This window comes from Geotrypetes seraphini, chromosome 4 (genome assembly GCF_902459505.1).
Source record: "Geotrypetes seraphini chromosome 4, aGeoSer1.1, whole genome shotgun sequence".
In the NCBI taxonomy this organism is placed as follows: Eukaryota; Metazoa; Chordata; class Amphibia; order Gymnophiona; family Dermophiidae; genus Geotrypetes; species Geotrypetes seraphini.
Genome location: NC_047087.1, coordinates 40,211,832 through 40,229,411, shown reverse-complemented (window position 1 = coordinate 40,229,411; position 17,580 = coordinate 40,211,832). Strand labels below are relative to the sequence as shown.

Here is a 17,580-nt window from a genome sequence, read left to right as displayed (position 1 = left end):
AGATGAGAGGGAGAAATGTTGGATATGGTGGTGGAGAGGGAACAGTGGGACAGATTGAAAGAGATGTAAGAGGAAGGAATGTTGGACATAGTGGTGGAGGGTATGGAGGGAGAGATGTGTCATGGTGGTGGGGAGGGATGACAGAAGGAGAAATGTTGGGCATGGGGCCGGTGGGCAGGGGTGAAAGATGCTGCACATGATCCGGGGGATGAGAGAGTTAGAAATGTTGGATGTGGTAGTAAAGGGGATGGGAGAGATGCACCCTAGATCCCCCCCTCTCTCTCTTTCCCCCCCTCCCTCTGCAGCAAGGGAGGGAATGAGAGATAAAGAGATGGTAGACAGTGAGAGAGAGGGAGGGAGACTTGTAGCACATGGGGGTGGAGGAGAAAGGAAGAGATGCTGTTCAGGAGTGGGGAAGGGGACGAAGAGGAGGATTGATCCATGACAGAAGGGAGTGAGGATGCTGTACAATGGGAGAAAGGGAAGAGAGAGGGAGAAATGCTGGACCATGGTAGGAACAGAAGAATTTGCAGAAGATGTGAAAGAGGAAAAAAGAGAAACTGGGACCAACTTGATTGAAAAAATAAATCTCAAGATAACAAAGATAAAAAAAGGAATTTATTGACTGAATATATGTTAGTTTTGGGAAATGTATCTAGCAGATGACTTTGTATTGTGTTCAAAAGAAAAGGAAATGCATTTCTGGTTTTATTTTTCCAGTGCTGAAGTACTTACTGGCCCTTGCTGTAGCTGGTGGGGATCCCCAAGTACCACCAGTTGAGGACCTCCTCCAAAGATGGCCAGAACTCCCCTCCACCAAGCGCAGCAGTTGCTGGCAGCATCCCTGAGCCATTGAGATGCCAGCATCTGTGACTCAGGGATGCTACTTCTGCCTGCCAGGCTTGGCAAAAGGGTCCCCCGGCCACCTTCAGAGAAAGTCCTCAACTGACATAGCTTGGGGGTCCTCATCAGCTGGAGTATTTATATTTCATATTTACATTAGAGGCTCTGGCAGAGACCCATTTACAAAGGATGTATTCTTCCCAATTAATATTTCCAAATTAATAAAGTGTCTTTGCTTATTTGTAAATGGGTCTCTACCAGAGCCTTTAATTCAGTAGCATAAATAAATGAAATAATTATTTCTGAGGTTTATAGGGGCAGGCAGGGACGGATTCAATTCCTTGCGGGGATGGGCAGGGACAAATTCGATTCCAGCGGTGACGGGTTTGATTTCCAGTGGGGACAAGCGGGGCCTGCTTTTTGTCCCCACACAACTCTCTAATTCAAATGTCAGTTGTACCCTTTTCCCCCATTGTTGCTATGAACCATCTCATCTGTAATCCACTATCTTGGGCTGCAACTATTGATCTCTCATCCTTAGGTTTCAGTTTTCCTCTCCTTAACCATAAGCTTCCTATGATGATCCTTAACCCTTGAATTTTTCGTTCTGTAGTGAATGTTTATTTTCTTTGGTTCTTTGCCGAAGCTTGGTAGATGTTTGAATGTTTATATCGCTAGATGGAAAATGTGCTAGAACAGAGGCAACAAACTCATTTTGTTGTTGGTGTCAGGTCACACAGGAAACAAAAAATCTACCATGCCACCTCAGTACCTCTGTCTCTGCAATTTGCAGGCCGCTTCGCTCCTTCTTCAGTACTGGTGATATTTACACAACTACCTTGAACGTAAGCTTCCCCACTATGAACAAGAACATGCGAGTCCCTGTCATACCCAAAATTGGTTTACATTGTACTTGCTGAAGTCCCAAAGCCATTTGAATGTTTTTATCATAGCTCTGCCTTACTACCACTGCTACTACAAATCACTTATATAGCGCTGAAAGGCGTACGCAGTGCTGTATATTTATACATTTATAGACAATCCCTGCTCGGAAGAGCTTACAATCTAACTTGGACAGGCAGACATGACATATAGGGTTGAGGATGCAGAACCCAAGGTGAGAGGAGTTAGGAGTTGAAAGCATGATATCTCGTTTCTCTACAAAATTGATGCGAAATAAATCACCTTGGTCGTTCTTAGATTCATATGTTCATTCTGCCTCGTAGACACTTCTACCTCTCTCTTTTTCTCCCTCTTTCTCTTTCTCCTTCTTTACCTTTCTTTTTTCTTTTACTTCATCCTCACTTTCTTTTTTTTTCTTTTACTTCATCCTCTCTGCTTATCTACCCTTTCTATTTCTTTTCTTAGCAGTTTCAAATACTCTGAATTCTTCTTAATAATTTGTTATATGCAAATGATGCAATTACGGTTTCTTTTGTTTCTACATCACTATTTCTTATTCAATTTTCATGTACTTGAACTGCTTTCTGTATATTATTTATAATATTCAATAAAATTATTGAACTCAAAAAAAAAGGAGTTGAAAGCACTCTCGAAGAGATGGGCTTTTAACTGCGCCTTGAACGCTGCCTTCTTTGTCTCGTCTAGTCTCAGAATACTCATGAGTTGCTATGTGTTTACTTGTCTTTTTACTCTTTTACTCTTTCATGCTTGTTTTCTATCTTCTCTCATTTCATTCTACTTATTATTCTTTCCAACCCAATGGGGGGAAATTTGGTTTGAGGGGAAAAACTAAAGAAAAGATACATGTTGCAGATTGGACCAGGGATTCGTGTTAGGATTGGGGCAACAATGTTGTCTGTGGCAGGCAATAGGTTCTGGAATGCACTGCCTGGTATTTTGCGATTTTGTGCTGGGAGAATGAATTTCAAGAATATGTTGAACATGCATCTGATTGTTAATGCCTTACTGTGTTAGTCTTGTTGAAACCTGATCTGCTGTTGTTTGTATATGGAGCTTAAGTTGATTTATATGTAATTTTGTAAACCGCATAGTCAATGTACGGTATATACATTTTTAAATAAATAAATTCTGTTGCCAAACTGCCTATTCTTCTCTGTCCTCCAGGTCACAGAAACACACCAAGCCAACACAACCACACAAATACACCCATCCATACACAGGTATAGACACACCCAGATATACCCATAGACATATACATTATAATACCTGTATTAATAATCCGTGCCATATCTTACAGTTTAGGGCACTTTACACTTAAATCAAGAGCTGGGACACATCCAAGAATTATAAAATCTTTAAAAGATTAAAAAATTCACTGTTTAGTCTATAGATTCATAGTGACCAGGATACGGTACTACTTGAAAGGGTCCAGAGAAGGGCGACTAAAGTGGTTAAGGGGCTGGAGGAGTTGCCATGCAGCGAGAGATTAGAGGAACTGGGCCTCTTCTCCCTTGAAAAGAAGAGATTGCGAGGGGACATGATCGAAACATTCAAAATACTGAAGGGAATAGACTTAGCAGAGAAAGACAGACTGTTCACTCTCTCCAAGTTAGAGAGAATGAGAGGGCGCTCTCTAAAGTTAAAAGGGGATAGATTCCGTACAAACGTAAGGAAGTTCTTCTTCACCCAGAGAGTGGTAGAAAACTGGAACGCTCTTCTGGAGTCGCCTAGACCTCCCTAAAACTATGCCACTCTAAAAAATTCCTTGACAAAACCTTCGCCTTCCAAGCTACCAAACTAAACCCATGGCTAACCCAAATGGTCCTCAAGGCCCCCAACTACCTCGGCTTCAGAAAAATGCTCAAAACCCACCTCTTCCAAGACCAGGATCCTTAATGCCCCTTCCTAACTAAACAAACCTCCCCCCTCACCACTTCCCCCCCCCCCCCCCGGCAACTCTGATCAAGTTGGTCTTGAACTGCTGTTACTCTATCTAATTGATGTGAACCACTTGTAACTCTATTTAATTGATGTGAACCACCTAGAACTCTTCGGGGTATGGCGGTATACAAAAAATAAAGTTATTTTAAGTTATTTATAGGGGAAAACACCCTCCAGGGTTTCAAGCCAAAGTTGGACAAGTTCATGCTAAACTGGTGAGACTGGACTCATTTGGAGCACTGGTCTTGACCTTGGGGCCGCCGCGTGAGCGGACTGCTGGGCAGGATGGACCACTGGTCTGACCCAGCAGCGGCAATTCTTATGTTCTTATGTAAAAATGTACACAATATCAAGATAATAGACCATATTTCCTGAATAGATAAAATAATAATAATATAAACACTCCAGCCCCACCGATAAATATAGAAATATATACAGACAAAATACAATATAGGCACACTCCTACAGAAAACACACACATATCAAGAGACATATGCATATAGCCCCATGCATGCACAGACACACAAGGATAAGAAATAGCTCAATGAGGCATTCTCTGCACCCTTTTCCTCTGAGCACCACCCTACTACTGCTACACTGAGAAGTATTCATTTTCTTTGTTGTATATATTACTGTGAAACCCAGTGACTGAACCGTGCAGCTTTCTTAATGGTAGCTATGTGCAGTGATACCTAGTGATTGAACTGTATGGTTCTGGTTGCTACATGTGCAGCATCCTAAGTGATAGAGAAGCATGGCAATAACTGTCAGCATGGTACCCTCTAGTCCAGTGGTTCTTAACCTTGTTGGAGGTACTGAACCCCACCAGTTTCATATGCGTGTTCACCGAACCCTTCTTTATTGGAAAAATAAAATAGGATTTTTACAAATTCAAAACATAGGTATACAGTGAGGGAAAAAATAATATCAATTTTGAAAACAAAAAAGTTCTCCTATATTTCGAATAATAATAACATAATAATGAAATTTACTGCAAATCAGTGTGACTTCTGCTGTTGATTGATAGATCAAGAAACCGAGTACACGATCAGTCTTGATCAAAATCACTGAATAACTGATAGATGATTGAACGTGACCGAAGCGCTATATGAGTCGGAGGTGTGTTTTGACCTCCGCCGAACCTGCGAGACTGACTTACCGAACCCCTGGGGTTCGGTCGAACCCAGGTTAAGAACCACTGCTCTAGTCAATCTGTAAATTCCATCTTTTGAAATCTGTTGACGGTGGCATCTAATGGTTATCGCACTTGGCTTCATGTTTTAATTCTTTCCAATCCAACAGAATTTTTGGGAACAACTGCATTTGAATTGTCCAACTCCTTACCTCTCCTGGTCAGAGATGCACACATACCCCTCACACCCACCTACACGCACCCCCCTCCCCCTCCAACACACACATTTGCTTGCTCTTCTCACCCTTTGTCTCGGTGAAAGTTCTTAAAGCCACATCGGTCCCGGAGCAAACTGGATGTTTTGCAAGAATCATCCAAGGCTATTGGGGCAAGGAGATCCGAGTCTTCATAGGCATCTTCTTCAAGTCACAGAAACTTACACAGTTTTTGAATACTTATTCTGGTTCACAGTTTGCTAAGGAGCCACACTATCTTATGAAGGCATTATGTAAATAAATTCAATTGTTGCTGAAATGCTTGACTTTTTTTTTCACAAGGTTTGAACATATTTAATAATCATTTCAGCTTCTCCTAGAAATACTGCAAGGGCAAGAAAATGCTGCAGTGGAAAACTGTGTCACAATAAAAGCCACTTGAATACTGGCAGCTGTGAATGTATGTGCCCAGGTGGCTTCCGTGATAAATCATGCGGTACGTACAATGAATAACATCTTAAGTAAATCAGTCTTTTAAAACTTACTGAATAATCTCATACAGCCAGCAGGTTTGGAGAGCATAAAACCTATTCATTTTTCAAATACATAAAATAAGATATCATAATGATGATTTGCTTATTGGGTTCTTATGCTAACACCAGAATTGCTGAACTGTCTAGAAAAGAAAACAGGAGTGAAACCCCTGCAGAACCAAACAAAGAAACCCTAGCAGCAAAGGTGGCACAAGGAAGGAGAAACGGCCAATGATACATGAAAAGAAACCTTTATTGAAAGACTCGATATGGCCTTTCTGTTGATGAGAAAGAATGTTGCTCATCTATACGAGGATTATTTCTACTGAGGCAATTAGTCATTCTTAAGAACATAAGAATAGCCTTACTGGGTCAGACCAATGGTCCATCAAGCCCAGTAGCCCGTTTTCACGGAGGCCAATCCAGGTTACTAGGACCTGGCCAAAACCCAAAGCGTAGCAATATTCCATGCTACCAATACAGGGCAAGCAATGGCTTCCCCCATGTCTTTCTCAATAACAATGGACCTTTCCTCCAGGAACTTGTCCGAACCTTTCTTAAAACCAGCTACACTATCCGCTCTTACCACAGAGTGGAAAAAAATTTCCTCCTATTGGTTTTAAAAGTATTTCCCTGTAACTTCATTGAGTGTCCTTAGTCTTTGTAATTTTTGACCTAGCAAAAAAAATTGATCCACTTTTACCTGTTCTACTCCATTCTGGATTTTGTAGACTTCATTCATATCTCCCTTCAGCTGTTTCTTTTCCAAGCTGAAGAGCCCTAACCATTTTAGTCTTTTCTCAAACGAGAGGAGTTCCATCCCCTTTACCATCTTGGTCGCTCTTCTTTGAACCTTTTCTAGCGCCACTATCTTTTTGAGATAAGGAGTCCAGAATTGAACAAAATACTCCAAATGAGGTCGCACCATGGAATGATACAGGGGCATTATGCCATTTTTAGTCTTGTTAACCATCCCTTTTTTAAGTGTCTTGCATGAGTGTCTTGCACGTGATTGTCTGCGTGCGATTGTGTTGCACGCATTTGACTGTGCACGCTATTGTCTTGTGCACTATTGTGTTGCGTGCAATTGTCTGTGCGCATTTGTCTTGTGCGAATTTGACCAGCCACCACTTTGGACAGAAAAGGGAGAGAGGAAGTGGGCATGAACTTGGGACATAGGATGGAGGGAGGAAAAGGTGGGAAAGATGCTTTTTTGGTCGCCACCGCACATTGGGCAGAAAGTTTCATCGTATTGTCCACAGTGATACCCAGATCCTTTTCTTGGGCGCTAACCCCCAAGGTGGACCCTAGCATCCGGTAACTGTGATTCAGGTTATTCTTCCCAATGTGCATCACTTTGCATTTGTCCACATTAAATTTCATCTGCCGCTTGGATGCCCAGTCTTCCAATTTCCTAAGGCCCACCTACAATTTTTCACAACCTGCATGCGTTTTAACAACTTTGAACGGTTTAGTGCCATCTGCAAATTTAATCACCTCACTCATCGTTCCAATTTCCAGATCATTTATAAATAAGTTAAATAGCACAGTCTGATGACTCCTGATCCAAGCAACTGCCGAAACTTGGCCAAGTTGGGTCCTTCTTCAATAGAGATTGTTTTTTTATGTGTCATCAGCTGTTCCGCCTTCCTTGGACTAACTTTGCTGTTGGAGTTTCTTCATAATCCAGAAAGCCACCAGAGGGTACGAGTCATTGTATAATGTCTTGTACTTGGTGTGAGTTGAAATTGCAAAGGAAAACTTCTCAGCTGGTTTCAGATATGATGATGTCAGAAAGAGGTTCTGTGTATTATTCAGACAGCGAGGTTTTCGCTGTTTCTTCACTGATCGATGAAGGGAACATACTTCTTTAAAGCCAGTAGCAGATGCATAGAATTAGTCCAGTAATAAGGTGTCATTTAGAACCTGTGTTTTGACCCTTATTTTTCTTTTTATTGGAAAAGGGAGAAAGACGGGCATGTATGCTGTAAGGAAGCTGCTAAATTATACAGTTCTAAGCAAGATCCGACCTAAAATTCCATGTAAGATGAGATCCATTTGATTTTTCTGAGATATGAAAATAATATGTAGGAATTCTGGTAGTACTAGTCTCTGATGCATGAGAAAAAATATATCATGCTGGGTCAAACAAGAGTCTATTGAACCCAATGTCCTTTCTTTGACAGTGCCCAACAAGATCCCAAGGAGCAGATCTGCTCACTCCCAGGGACATGTGATGGCTTTCTTAAGTCTATTTGGCTAACAATGATTTATAGGCTTTTCCTCCAGGAGCTTGTTAAAGCAGCTTTTAACTTGGATGATTTGACCATGTCCGCCAACAACTGATTTTACAGCTTGACTGTACATTGAATGAAAGACACTTTTTCAATTTGTTTCCTTTTAGTTTCATGGAGTGTCCCCTAGTCTTGGTACTATTTGAAATAACTGTTCTTTATTTACCTTTTCCACTCCACTCCTGATTTTATAGATCTCTCATCATATCCCCTCGCAGTATTCTCTTCTCCAAGTAGAAGAACTAAAAATTTGTGTATTCTTTCTTTAGGGGCACTGTTTCATTCCTTTTAACCATGTCTGTTACTTTTTTCTGTTAAGCTTTTTTTGAGATGGGACAACCAGAATTGTGCACATTACTTAAGAGGCAGCTACACTATGGATCACAAGCTTTACAAGCTTGCACACTATGAGAGAAGCTCACATGCTATAGGATAGGAGCATATCAAATGATTTTTATCTTGAATGTGTTCAGTTGAAAAGTGGTTTCATTGGTCCTTTTTTGGAGGACTCCTGAAGAAGGCACCAACTGCCGAAACATGGACCACGTTGGGTCCTCTTTTACGTTCTTATTTACTATCAGTTATTGAGAATTGTTTTGTTACTACAATCAAGATGTGTTTCTCCATAAACTTTGTGGGGCTCATAAAAAAAACCCAACAACACAAAACCATCTAAAAAGTGGCCTTAATGGCTACTTGGACGATCAAAAAGCCTGACCGTCCAAGTACCCATAATCAAAGCTGGTTTTAGACGTATCTAAAACCAGCTTAGGCCTTTCCCCTGCCTCTAAACGCACAGAGAGGAAAGAGGTGTTTTTAGAGGAGGGGAAAGGGCGGGCAGTGGGCGGGAGATGGACCAACCTACACCTAGGCGTACAACAAGTATAACCAAAACATTTGACAGGTTGCCTAGTCGGCACTTATACGTTTTGACTTAGACCAAGTCAAAACAGGTATAAGTGCCGAAAAGGGGCCGCTGAGCTGATCGTGGCTGCTGCGATCAGCTCAGCGGCCCCAGCAACCTGCCTACCCCCCTACAGCAATGATCACAGCAGGAGAGATGGCTTATCTCCCCTGCCGCGATCCACCCTTCCCCCTTCCGACAACGATCAGGGCAGGAGGGAGCCCAAGCCCTCCTGCCCCGCGGCACCCCCGACTCCCCGATTACGTTCGGGGCAGGAGGGAGCCCAAGCCCTCCTGCCTCGCAATCCTCAACTCCCCCGCTGCCAAGTCCAATGGGGCCAGGAGGGAGCCCAAGCCCTCCTGGCCTGGGGACCGCCAACCCCCCTCTCTCCCCACACGATCCAGCCAGGAGGGAGCCCAAGCCCTCTTGGCCCAAGGACACCCTCTAACCCCCACCCCCCATAAAATACAGGCAGGAGGGATCCCAGGCCCGCTTGCCCTCGACGCAGCCCCCACGACCGCCCCCCCTGAACCCCTGATCGGCCCCCCGCCGACCTGCGACCCCCCGGCCAACCCCACAACACCCCAAATCCCACCCCCCTGTACCTTGCAATCGTTGGCCGGATGGACGGGTGCCAAGCCCGCCCGTCCGGCAGGCCAGCCAATCCAGGAATGGGGCTGGATTGGCCCAGGTGGCTCAAACCCCGCCCACAGGTGGAGCCTGAGGCACCTGGGCCAACCAGAACAGGCCCAGGAGCCTTAGGCTCCTCTTGTGGGTGGGGCCTTAAGCACATGGACCCGGCTTGTATTTTAGTGGAGGGTGGGGGTTAGAGGGTGTCCCCGGGCCAGGAGGGCTTGGGCTCCCTCCTAGCCAGATCGTGTGGGGGGACGGGGGTTGGAGGTAACGTAATCGGGGAGTCGGGGTGCCATGGGGCAGGAGGGCTTGGACTCCCTTCTGCCCCTTAACTAATCGGGGAGTCGGGGTGCCGCGGGGCAGAGGATGTCGGGAGGGGGGAGGTTCGCGGTTTGACAGGGCAGGAGGGCTTGGGCTCCCTCCTGCCCGGATCGTTGTAGGGGGGGGGGGGTGGATTCTGTAACCGGTGTTGTTTTTGACAGACACCGGTTACAGAATCCAGTTTTTAGGCGAAGGACTGGCTCCTCCTTCGCCTAAAAGCTCTTGTTTTGGACGTTTGGGGCTTAGGCTTTTTTTAGGTTGATTATATGATATAAGTTTAGACGTAGTGGTGGTCTAGGTGTTTAAACAGCTGAACGTAGAGGCAGGCCATTATAAAGAAAAAACCTCCTTTTGGACTTTTTTTTTGATAATGGACATTTTCCTGCTTCTACTTTCAACATTTAAGGCCTTAGGCCAAAAGGGGACTTAGATGTTTTTTTTTATTATGCCCCTCCATGTGTTTATCCTGACTCCTAATATGGAGCACTGCATACCAATCATTAAGATAATTTTCTCTTATTCATCACTTTGCACTTGACCACATTAAGGGGTATAGTTATCAAGATGGGCTACTGTTAAGACATTTTAGAACATAAGCATTACCATACTGGAACAGACCAAAGATCCATCAAATCCAGTATCCTGTTTCCAGCAGTGGCCAATCCAGATCAAAAGTACCTGACAATATACCAAAAGAGCAAAGCAGATTTTATGCTGTTTATTTTAGAAAAAAGCAGGGGATTTTCCCAAGTCCATCTTATTAACAATTTTCAGACTTTTCTTTTAGGAAATTAGCCAAACCTTTTTTTAAACTCTGCTAAGCTAACTGCTTTTACCACATTATCTGGCAAAAAAACCCTCCAGAGCTTAATTAAACAATGAGTGAAAAAATATTTTCTCTAACTTTTGTGTGCCTCCTAGTCCTGATTTTATAAACTTTGATCATATCTTCCCTGAGCTGTCTCTTCTCTAAGCTGAAGAACCATAGCCTCTTTAATCCTAGCTCAGAGGGAAGATGTCATAACCCTTTTATCATTTTCATCACACTTCTCTGTATGTTTTTTTTAAATTCTGCTATATCCTTTTTTTGAGGTGAGGTGACCAAATTTGTACAAAATATTTGAGGTGCAGTCACACCATGGAGTGATACAAAGACATTATAGTATTCTCAGTTAATCCCAAGTATTAGTCACTAGGGCCCAGATTCTGTAAATGGCACCGCTGTCGGCGGCCACCTAAAAATCGGCTACTGATCCCATATCAATCATGTAATAACTCCTTTTGCAGAATCGAGGCTATGTGAAAGGTAGGCGCTGGAAATGTAGGCCAGGGTTTTAAAGTTCTACATTTCCAGTACCTTCCTTTCATAAAAACCAATGCCTAATGCCACTTCCAGCATCAACCATGCCTACAGCGGCATTAGGCAACATAAAGCACCTTCGTAGGTGGATTAACAGCAGCCTTTTTGGAGCTGTCCTTAGGCGCCTCTATTTTTTTTTTTAATTGCATATGTTGGTTTTTAATTGGCACAGCCAATTAGTTTGCCAATTAAACCCATTAAGTTAGGTGGCGGTAGGATGCTAACATTGGACGCCATTTACAGAATCAGGCCCTAGGTCTCATTGCATAAAATGGGACCTGTGTAAAATAGCAGAAGTTAATGGTAAGAAAGCACGTTTTAACCTTAGCCCATGTTGATTACATCACCCCTAAGTGTATGAGCATTTAGGTGCTCAGTCCCCCAGTCTCTGCTTCAACTCTTCACAATCTATTTGTTCTTTATTTTTTTTTTTGAATAATTTGTGGCATATGTAAAGTTCTTCATCCTATTTGTTGCTTCCTATTCCAGATCATTTTTTTTTTTATTTTTAGTATTTATATCCTCTTATGGCCTAAGTGGTTTACATTCAGGTACTCAAAAATGTTTCCCTATCTGTCCTGGTGGGCTCACACTCTGTCTAATGTACCTGGGGCAATGGGAGATTAAGTGGCTTGCCCAGGGCCCCGAGGAACAGTGTGGGATTTGAACTCACAACCTCAGGGTGCTGAGGCTATATCTCTAAACACTGCGCCACACACTCCCATATATATATATATATACCTTGGATTACGAGCATAATCCGTTCCAGGAGCATGCTCGTAATCCAAAATGCTCGTTTATCAAAGCGAGTTTCCCCATAGGAAATAATGGAAACTCGCTTTGATACGTTCCCCCCCCATTCCCCCCACGAGAACCGGCATTGCTCCCCCCGAAGGCCCCCCCTGTGACTGGCACCCTCCCCCCCCCGCTATCTGGCACCCCCCCATGATCCGTCACCCTCCCCCCCACGATCGGGCACCCCCGCCGTGATAGGGCACCCCCCCGCCGCGATTGGGCAACCCCCCCTGCCGCTGCTTACTGTCATCTGGGCACCGGCACCGGCATGTCCTGTGCGTTGGTGCCGGTGCCCGAAGATCGGCCTCCTCTTCTTGCTGGGCCTTGAGCATCTGCGCATGCTCAAGGCCTGCGAGTTCACGTTCTCTCCATATAGATCCCAGTATAGATCCCAGGAGCCTTTCTGTACTTCCCTTTTTTCACTGAGAAAACTGACCTTTTAATCCTATTCTGTTTCCTATCTTTTTACCACAATAGGATGTTACCTTCACAGGTGTAGTAAGGGGGGGTGCGGGGGGGAAGTTGTTCGCCCCGGGTACAGTCTTTGTAAAGGGCGCAGGCACCCATCCACCTCTCTGCCTCCCTGTCATGCGCAATGGGCTCCTTCCCTCGTGCCTCTTTCATTTTTCCTGCACAATTAGCGTTATGAACTTGTTGCCCACATCGGTGTCGCCTCTCTCTATCGTCACTTCCGGGCCCCGCGCCTAGAAAGTGACATCAGAAGGATAGCTAACATGACGCGGGCAGCATGTATGTGATATTGTTCCCTCCTGGAAAATTAATAAGGTGAGGGGAAGGGGAGCGTGTGCGTGGCAGGGGGGTTGGGAATGAGTGGAGTGGGGGGCAGAGAAGAGGGTGGGGGAGGGGTGCCACCATCCCAGGCACTTCTTACCCTCCCTACGCCTCTCTTACCTTCTATCCTAGGACTTTTTAATTTTCCGAAGAGCCTATCATGAGGAATTTTATGAAACGCCTTCTGACAATCCAAATGAACTAATAATAATAATAACTTTAATTTTATAGACCACAATACTACAAGCAGTTCAGAGTGGTTTATAGAGCAGGAGACTGTATACAGACAGCGATATTACAAAAAAAATCTTTCAAACTACATTAACATGTTAAGATTAGTCAAATTTATCTGGAAGCATTTTAAAGATACATCAAGGCAGGAATGGGGTATCAACCAGCTCACATTTAGCTATATGCAGGGGCAGACTGACCATTTGGGACAAGAGGGCAGTGCCTGAGGACCCACAGCAGTAGAGGATCCACTGTGCCCTAGCATCTATCTAATTTAATCACTTTTAAAAGGTGGTTAGAGACTCATGACCCTTTTGCCCGAGGGCTCAGATCGCTGTCAGTCTGCCCCTGGCCACGTGTTTGATACCTTGAAAAAGAATCTAATGGTTTAGTAAAGCAAGACTGCCTATCTTAAATCCATGTTGGCTTATATTTCTTTGTTTTCCGTTGTATAATTACATTTTGGATCTTTTGTGGACTTGAGCTGATTTAAGTTAATTTAGTATTTTTGAATTTATAATATTATTGTGATTTTCCTTTCTTGACTTAAAGCTTTCTGTACAAGTAAATCTTGAATTGTATTATTGAAAATTGAATAAATTAAAAAAAAAAATAAAAACTCCATGTTGGGCTTTTCCACTGTAAGACATGAGTATAGTAATTTTGTTTGTAAAAAATAGTTTCTATTATTCTGCTGTGCACTGATGTCAGGCTTATTGGTCTATAGCTTTTCAGTGATTTTGGTTGCTCTGGCATGTTAGTTGGACCGAGCTTTGTTTTATCCCAGACTTGTCATCTGTGAACATATACGCCACAGTGACCCCTGATGCAGGCGTTCCTCAGACGCCGAAACACAGTGCTGTGTCGGGTCCACAGCTTCTGCTTGTGTCCTTTTCTGAAATAAACGAGTTGGTTTTACATCAGTGATCTTCAGTGGAGTGTTCATTGTCCGTTCCCACTTCCTTTTGTACTATAGTTTCCAGAACACTTTTTTAAAAATTGGTGTTACACTGGCTGCTCTCCACTGGTTACAGATCACTAGTAATGGGTTTGCAATTTCATGACTGAATTATTTTAGAAATGCATGGAGTGAATACCATCTGGTCCTAGTGATTTGTTTCTCTGTGGTTTCTTAATTTGCTCTAGTGCATCTTTCATGATGATTTACGTTAGTTCCTCTGAATCATCGCTGTCAAAAATCTAATTTCCTTTATTCACTGTGTATCTCATCTCTCTGTGCAGATGCTCAAATTCGGCTCCATCAAATTTTTCTGGAATAGGTATCTGCCTAGCATCTTCCTCAATAAAGACCAAATCCAAACATTGAAGCCCTTATTTATTAATGCTTAGTTTGTGATAGTGTGCGATAATACTGTTATCCGCCTCAAAGCCCATTGCATTTATTTATTTATTTAGATTTATTTTCCACTTTTTTGAAGGAAGTCACTCAAGACGGTGTACAGCAAGAATAAGTCAAACTTAAGCAATAGATAATTACAACAGTAAAAATATTCAAATAAGAATACAAAGTACGGCATAGTATGCTTAATTACAATTTACAATGTCAACACAATACACAGTAGAACATTTTAATAGACAACATAGGGTGTAAGCAAAGATGTAACATATGCAGTAGATAAAAGAGAAACAGGAGTAAGAAATAAGGAGACTAATTTACCCCCCCCCCCCTTTATTAAACCGCGGAAGCAGTTTTTAGTGCAGACTGACACGCTGATTGCTCTGCGCTGCTTCCGCTGATCATATGGAACTCTAAGAGTGTCGGGAGCAATGCAGAGCGTTCAGCACACTGACATGCGCTAAAAACCACTTCCACAGTTTTGTAAAGGGAAGGAGGGGGTTTAGAAAGTTGCACAGGAGGTCAGAATGGTGTTTGAAGCGCAGGGAACTGGGGGGATCGTCGGGCCCCTCTCCATTCCTGGAGTTTGTGGCTAATCCTGCCTTCCCTGCGGGTAAGCATGCTTTCTTTGCGCGAGCTTGTCAGTCCGGGTGTTGATTTGTCAGTCAGATTGCCGAGCTGGGTTCGGGGCGGCTTCCTAGTTTTCTTTCTTGTCGCGATCGCTGGGCATGGAGGGTAGGGTCCGAACTGTTTTATCTACCACTACGTAGTTATTGTTCCTCGCTTCGGTTTCCGACTGGGCAGTTGCCCACTTTTTCCCCGTTGGACAGGGCTTTTCTCTCCCTCTCGCTTGAATTTAATTCGTTATCGGCGTGGTACAAGCTAGGGAAGGACTGGAAACCTGCTGAGGTTTTTTTGTCTCGGATGGCGGAGGGCTGGAACTCCGAGTTGGGAGAGGGGGTCACGGTCGATGAGTTGTCTATGTGTTTTGTGAAAGGTGCTGGAGCGACTCCCAACGTAGCTTTACATGAAATTCATCTTAAGATCTTGCATAAGGCGTATATAACCCGCTGCGCCGGGTACGCTATGGGCCTGTGGCCTGATGCCTTTTGTACCCGGTGCCCTGCTTTTCAAGGGACAATGGTGCATCACTTTTTGGAATGCTCTTTAGTGGGGCCGTTGTGGGTGCGTGTGCTTCGGGAGCTGGAAGATGTTCTGGGGCGATCTTTGGAGTGGTCGTACAAGACTCTGCTGCTTGGTGTCACGGGTCCCCTGGCGGAGGCTGGTATTAGTGCACCTCTGCGACGCTTTGTGTTATTGGCTCTAGGGCTTACTAAGAAGCTTATCTTGCAACACTGGGTAGGGGGTGTGTGTCCTACGTTTCAACAATGGAGAGCTAGTATGTCCCAGATGGCGGTCTGGGAATGGCAGCGCAAGAAGGGTGCCACTAGCTGGCAATCAGTGGCTTATTTGGAGTGCTGGAACTCTTTCTAGACTGGGTCAGGTTTCTAGGATGCAGGGGGGGGGGGGGGAGGGTTGTTTTCTTGTAGTTCTGTCTGAAAATGAAAATTTTGGACTTTTCACGAGAGATCTTTGTTCGCTTGTTTGATTTTTGCCTAGCTGTATTGCTTATCTGTATTGCTGTTTCTATTGTGCTGTTTCCTTTTGGCTTGGTTGCTGATTGTGTCTCTTGTGATTTGTTCCTACAATAAAAATATATTCAAAAAAACAAAGAATGGTGTTTGAAAATTATCTAGGGTAGGAGTGGATAAACATATCCTACTATAGTATGTGAATCCGAGATTTATAATGATAGTCTGTTTTTGTTCGACTTGTGCTTTCCTGTGTTTATTATCTTTAGATAATCAGAATTTTTCTTGTCTTTTTCTCTCTTAGAACTGGCAGACGGACACAGACTCATAGCAACCTCAACTCTGATACTTCCAGTGCTCTCTTTAATAATGTCTTCCAGCATAGACATATCCTAGCATTCATTCTTCTACAGTGGACACCTTTCACCGAAATTTAGCCGTTTAACTGTCCAAGAAAAGGCATTGACTGGTTAAATGTGAATATTCAATATGAGAGAACCAGTTATCGCCACTGAATATTTGCGGTTAGTGGCTAAAAGTTAACTGGCTATATTGCACAATAACTGTCAATTTCTGCACTAAGCGGTTAAGTTTAGCGACCAAATCAGACCACATAAATAGCAGTCCTATATACTTAACCGGTCAGAGCTGAATATTGACTTAGCCCAGGGGTAGGCAATTCCGGTCCTCGAGATGTATGAGATGGATTTGCATGCACTGCCTCCTTGAGATGCAAATCTATCTCATGTATATTTATTGTGGATATCCTGAAAACCTGACCTGGCTCCGGCTCTCGAGGACCGGAATTGCCTACCCCTGACTTAGCCGGTTAACTTTTTAGTGGCCAAAAAACCCGGATAATCCATTCCGGCCACTGAAAATGTCCCGGCATTTAATATCCATGGTCAGTGCTGACCGCAGGGGCCATCTGAGCTGCCTCCTGGTGGCTAAATATTGGGCCATTTTTCTATGTAAAAGCTGTAGAATGAAATGTTGCTTTATCTTAATTCTTTTCCTTCTGTTATTCCCACTGTATATTTCTCTTTTTTTGCTTTCATTTTTTAAAATAAAAGTATTGGATTATACAGGTATGCTGAGGATGGATATTTATGCAATACCCTCTTTGTGAAAGAATATCATTGTAGGTATTGTACAGCATATTAAGTAATAATAAGCAAGCAAGGCTGAAGAGATATTAAGACCCAGTTCTGCAGGCTTGTACTCTTCTTTTGTGTATTTGTAGTTTCCTTTCTTTGTGCTGGTATTGAGATCTTAAGAGATGGCCGTGCAGAGGGAACAATTTGTAAGGGGGCCATTCTATAAATTGGTGCCTCTTTATAAGTGCCACAAAAGTGGTGCACTTAGCGCCAATGCGATAATGGAGTACAGGTGCACCTAAGCCATCATAGAAAACTAGCACAAAGCCTCTTTAGTATGCCAAAAATAGGTCCACCAACTTACAGCACCCATTGACATGACATAAGCTAGTGTGCCTAAGTTCATCAATCAATGTGTGCGACTGATAGTATCCCATAAGTTGCATACATTACTGGGTGGCACACCCAGGCTCTGCCCATGGTAATGTCCTCTGTTATTATATGATCTAGCAATGATTGACATGATTCTGCTAATTTGAATGATTTTATTCCTTTATTATGTTTTATTGACTATGATGTAATTGTATTATATTTTAATAAGATTTTTATTGTACTT

General features: G+C 43.4%; 1 protein-coding gene across 2 annotated transcripts in view; it reads left to right on the top strand.

Moving 5' to 3' along the window:
• LOC117358625 (GLIPR1-like protein 1) overlaps positions 1–16,532 on the top strand; it is a 61,135-nt gene extending 44,603 nt beyond the window's left edge. The window contains exons 9-11 of one of the 2 annotated variants that reach the window (XM_033940042.1): positions 5,426–5,551; positions 7,553–7,630; positions 16,172–16,532. In XM_033940042.1, the coding sequence (XP_033795933.1) occupies positions 5,426–5,551; positions 7,553–7,630; positions 16,172–16,173 (206 nt within the window). In that variant the 3' untranslated portion in view covers positions 16,174–16,532. The remainder of the gene's footprint in view (positions 1–5,425; positions 5,552–7,552; positions 7,631–16,171) is intronic. The other variant, XM_033940041.1, reaches the window with a different exon arrangement.
• Positions 16,533–17,580: the final 1,048 nt, after the last annotated feature.